This window comes from Apaloderma vittatum, unplaced genomic scaffold, assembly GCF_000703405.1.
Source record: "Apaloderma vittatum isolate BGI_N311 unplaced genomic scaffold, ASM70340v1 scaffold44723, whole genome shotgun sequence".
NCBI lineage: Eukaryota > Metazoa > Chordata > Aves > Trogoniformes > Trogonidae > Apaloderma > Apaloderma vittatum.
Window position 1 is genome coordinate 24,410 of NW_009708309.1, and position 4,431 is coordinate 28,840.

At 37.7% G+C, this 4,431-nt stretch overlaps 1 protein-coding gene across 1 annotated transcript in view; it reads right to left on the reverse strand.

Moving 5' to 3' along the window:
* LOC104271729 (testis- and ovary-specific PAZ domain-containing protein 1-like) overlaps positions 1–3,901 on the reverse strand; it is a gene marked incomplete at its 5' end in the record, with an annotated part of 24,372 nt that extends 20,471 nt beyond the window's left edge. The window contains 2 exons of the mRNA XM_009866499.1: positions 1,822–1,934; positions 3,840–3,901. Coding sequence (XP_009864801.1) covers positions 1,822–1,934; positions 3,840–3,901 — 175 coding nt within the window. The remainder of the gene's footprint in view (positions 1–1,821; positions 1,935–3,839) is intronic.
* Positions 3,902–4,431: the final 530 nt, after the last annotated feature.

Below are 4,431 nucleotides of genomic sequence, written 5' to 3' on the forward strand. Positions count from 1 at the left end.
AGCCAAATGTAAGCTACTGGTTTGTTAATCATGAAACTTGGTTTCAGAACTTCATTCATCATTGATAACAGATTGCTTCCTCTGAAAAAATGAATAATGTTAATGGAAGATAAAAGTGAAAATTTTCGAGCCCATATCTAAAGAGAAATAAGAGCTTTTGAACGCCTTGCTTTCTAGTTGTTCCCATTAAGCAGCTTGAAAGAATTGGATATTCCAAAGACTGCGTGGCTCGGCCCTTTCGGCCAAACTTTAGTTACTAAAGCGCATCCAGTGAAGATAAACATTCTACTTAAGACTTGCGCTGAGTACACAGTTCTTAGTCTGCACATCCTAAACAGACAGAGGCTGTCAGAGGACAGCGAGAAGAAACCTAACAGGGAAGGATTAAGTATTTAAATGTTCACGTATTGTCACAGCTGCCCAATTTTGCGCACCGACGGTGGGCAATTTAGAAAGTACAGGATTGGATAAATTTAGTGACTGAAAAAAGACTGAGAAAAAGGTCAACAACTAGCTACTGAAAAATACCACTGGGGACTTGAGCTTGTCAGTCTTCCCTACAGATTCTTGCCATCCCCACAGTATCGTTTCTCAGCAGGTCCTTTCAACAGTTGGCACTCACTCTGCCAAGTGTATGTTAAGCTTGTAGGGGAGCAGGTGCTAAAGTGAAACAGCCAATCCCGCCTGCACAGTTCTAGCAAGGGCGGGGAAAGGCTGTTTTGCCCTCTCCTAGCACAGAAACTCTTCCTTTGGCAACTGTTTCAAATGTTTTTAAGAAGGAAGATTTAGAACAACTCTTCAGAAGGTGTATAAACTTTTAAGGGCAAAGGCATGAGCAACTTCAAGCTATAGTAGTCTGGAGATCTATTTCACAGTTGCTTTTTATAGCATCTATGTTTCTTGCACTTCCTGAAAATATTGTTAAATGATGTGATGATAAAATTGTTCTACAAGCTCAGACTGCTAGTATAATTTTAAACTAAGCAAGAATCTCTACCACTGATCTCAATTCAGGAAATCCATGTTCATAAAACATCCATGTCAACACATGACTCTAAAAACATTTATCCTTGAAACAGCTGTTGAAAAGAAACAGAATGCAATTATTTGTCCATAAGTAATCAATTGTTGATTTTCTCTATCTTGTACACAAGTAAAACTATGCATTTACATAAGGCTAAATGTCAGCTGTTATCTGCAGAGCAAAAGAGAAGGGAACTTTGACTATGTTTCCATTACAACTTCCCTGGTGGCAGGGACACTTCAGAGGTACCTGTCCCAGCGGTGAAACATACCAGGTCCAAATGAAGTGCTGCTTATTAAATCTAGATAATTTCTTTGATCCAGCTCAGTGACTGCTTCAGAAACATATGAACTGGCATGAACAACAAAGTTCTGACCTTTGGCAAGGAAGGCAAATCCCTTAGCCAAGTTTTGTGGACAGAGAGCAACCAATCAAGAAAATCTGCAATCATGTTCTCTGATCACAAATAAAGAAAAACAAGTTCCTTGCCAATAACATGGCTCAAACACAATGTGACAAAATACTAAGAATGCAGACATTGCTGTACCATTAAAGTATCTGAGGACAATAAATGCCAGGACAGAATGATTGCTATTTGACCCCATCAAACAGGATCCTGCTAAAAAACCCAACTAACCTATCACCTGAGAGCTTGTATGTTTGCTTCTTTGTATGCAAACTAAACCAAATTGCAACCAATGCCTTCAGGAATTGAAGAAATCCCTTAAGGTTTTATAGGCAAATAAAACACACGTAAAAATAAATTCTGGAGGGTTCACCAACACAGCATACGATACCATTTGTCTGGGGTTGCATCACTGTAGCTTCACTGAGGTCATTTACTTTTGGGGCACGCAATGGCAATCCTGATAGCAATTCACAGTTCACAATTTCTTCATATTTACAGTCACTGTGGAGTATTAAAACCAAAAAATTTAAACAAATTAAACAGGTGCTTCTTCCACACACCAAGCACCTAAATAGGGGGATTAAGTGTACAAAAGATGAGAATTTCTTCAACAAGTCACAAAACATTTAAAAACTTGCTGTAAATTTAAATAACTCGCAATCCCAACAACTTTACTTTCATTACTCTGATTGCCTGGTCCAATCTGATTATGTTCTTAGCTGAGATTATTTTGTCCTAAAGTGTAAACATATGAAATTCAATAAATAACTAGAAAAGGCACCTGTGAACCATTTCTTTTTTTTTTCCCCCACTAGGCTGACAGGAAGACCGAGATGACTTCTGTCACCTTTGAAGAAGCATCTACTTTGCCGTAGTCTGTTATGTAATATCTGCCAAAGAAGTAATCCACAAAGCTTTTGAAATTACATTTGAAGAGCCAACTGTTTTCTTCCTAATAACTGACTACTCAGCAGAAGATCTGAGTGATTTCAAAGGGAACTCCAATTAAAGACTGTTCTGCCTTTAACTATTGCCAAATACGTACATTCCAGATAATTAAAACTACTCAAATGCAATGTTTTCCACAATAAGGTGCACATACAGCTAGCAAAATACTTTGTAATCTCTTTCTTACTTGTAAATAAAAACACAGAAAAAAAATAATCCCCTTTCAAGAGATCTTCCTCCTCCCTTCACTTAAGAATCTTGGTTCAGTACTAAGGACATCTCGGCATGCTTGATGTTTGCAGACAGAAACAGACTTGCTATCCCCCATGAGGGACACATTCTAGCTATTTAATACTTCTCATAGCCAGGATAATTCAAATCTTTCCTAAATTGCAGACTGGTTTACGGTTGGGAACAAAAATCCTATGGCAGAGTAAGCCCAAATTCTTCAATATCAATCTTCATTTTTATTCTAGTCAATGCATTGCATTGGTCTCCAAAGGAAAAAATCTGCAGATGCAGTCACTCAGAGTTATCAAGTTACCACGTAAAACTTTTTAAGCTTCCCTGTGATGTCAGCTTCAGATCTGACAAGACAGGATTTTCATAGCAGCTCACCTTCAAGGTAACAATTTCTGCTCTCTTTTTAATCCTGACACAAAGCTACCTAAAATTTTGCCACAAACCGTAAACTATATAGCTCTACAATCCATTTCTTTTCGAAGTAACAGCATCGCTAAAAGTGCAGTTTGCTAAATAAGGAATGTTTTCTCCTAGATGACACTGCAACAGTAGCATTTTTGAGTTAAACAAGAGAAAAAAGGATTTTTTTGTCCAGCATAATTTATTTATTTGATCGCATAAAGAACTACTTATGCTACTAGGGTAAATTTAAATGGGTATTTTATCAGAAAGAGGAGCTTGCAGCTCTAGTGGACTGATGAAAAGATGCAATGTTCTTCTTTTAACAGACTTCTGGCAAACTTCAAGTCTGTCACAGAAATGTTATTGGTGCTGGTGAAACGCAGTTCCCCGTTCCGTGTCAGCTTAGGCTTCTTGATTATTGTGAAAATGACTCTGAAATATCAGTTATTTCTCTCCTAGCTACTTAAGTATACTTTTTATCTGAAGTCTTACTCTGCTTCATTTCTGGGCTGATGTTGAATGGAAGCTTCTTGGTCTGACACTTTGAAGGTAAGACACAGGCATAAAGTGGATGTATTTTGTCACCAGCCAGAGGACAAAATAACCTCTATCATCCTGTCAGGCTACAGATACACTTGTCTTGTACTCTGCACAGTAAGACTATTATTTCACCTATTTATTTTCTTCATCACAAAGTCACCATAACAGAAAATTTGAATTAATATGCTGATGGTGTTTCAGTAAAATATTGCCTTTCATTTGTACAGTAACTGAGGAACATCACAGGTTACCTGAGGGACAGAGTGTATCTACCTTTTTTCAGCTTCACCCATTTTTTCTTGTTTAACATCAGGAACTCCATCTGCAAACCTGATCTGTGAAGATATTTAAAATGTACTTTCAGATACAGCAAAGCACAAAGCTTCTTACACTTTATACTACAGACTTAAAGATGTTTGTGATCATTGGAAGCTGTGAAAATAGTCTTGACTGTAAAAGCTGCGATTTGGACTGTAGGGTTACTCTTACACCACCTTTTTAAACAGACACACCACCACTATAATCTGTGGTCTTTAAAACAGTTATATTTACTTGGAAAAAAAAGTGATGTGATTGTCTTCTCTCTGCTGCAATTTTTAGGCCCACTGCTCAATTCTAACTGTGCCGGATAGATCCACAGAAATCCTCAAAAGACAATCCATCAGGTTTAATGAAAATTAAAAGCTGGATTGAGGAGAAATCTAAGGCTTTTGCTCTGCTGTGCACCATGGTGTACGGGCAAAAAACTCCCCAAAGACATATAGAAAAAAGACAGCACCTAGCATATTTGCGGGTGAGAATCTGAAAGAATCGATTTATAGGACAAAGTCCTATATATCTGTATTGGGTTGGCTCAGCCGGATTT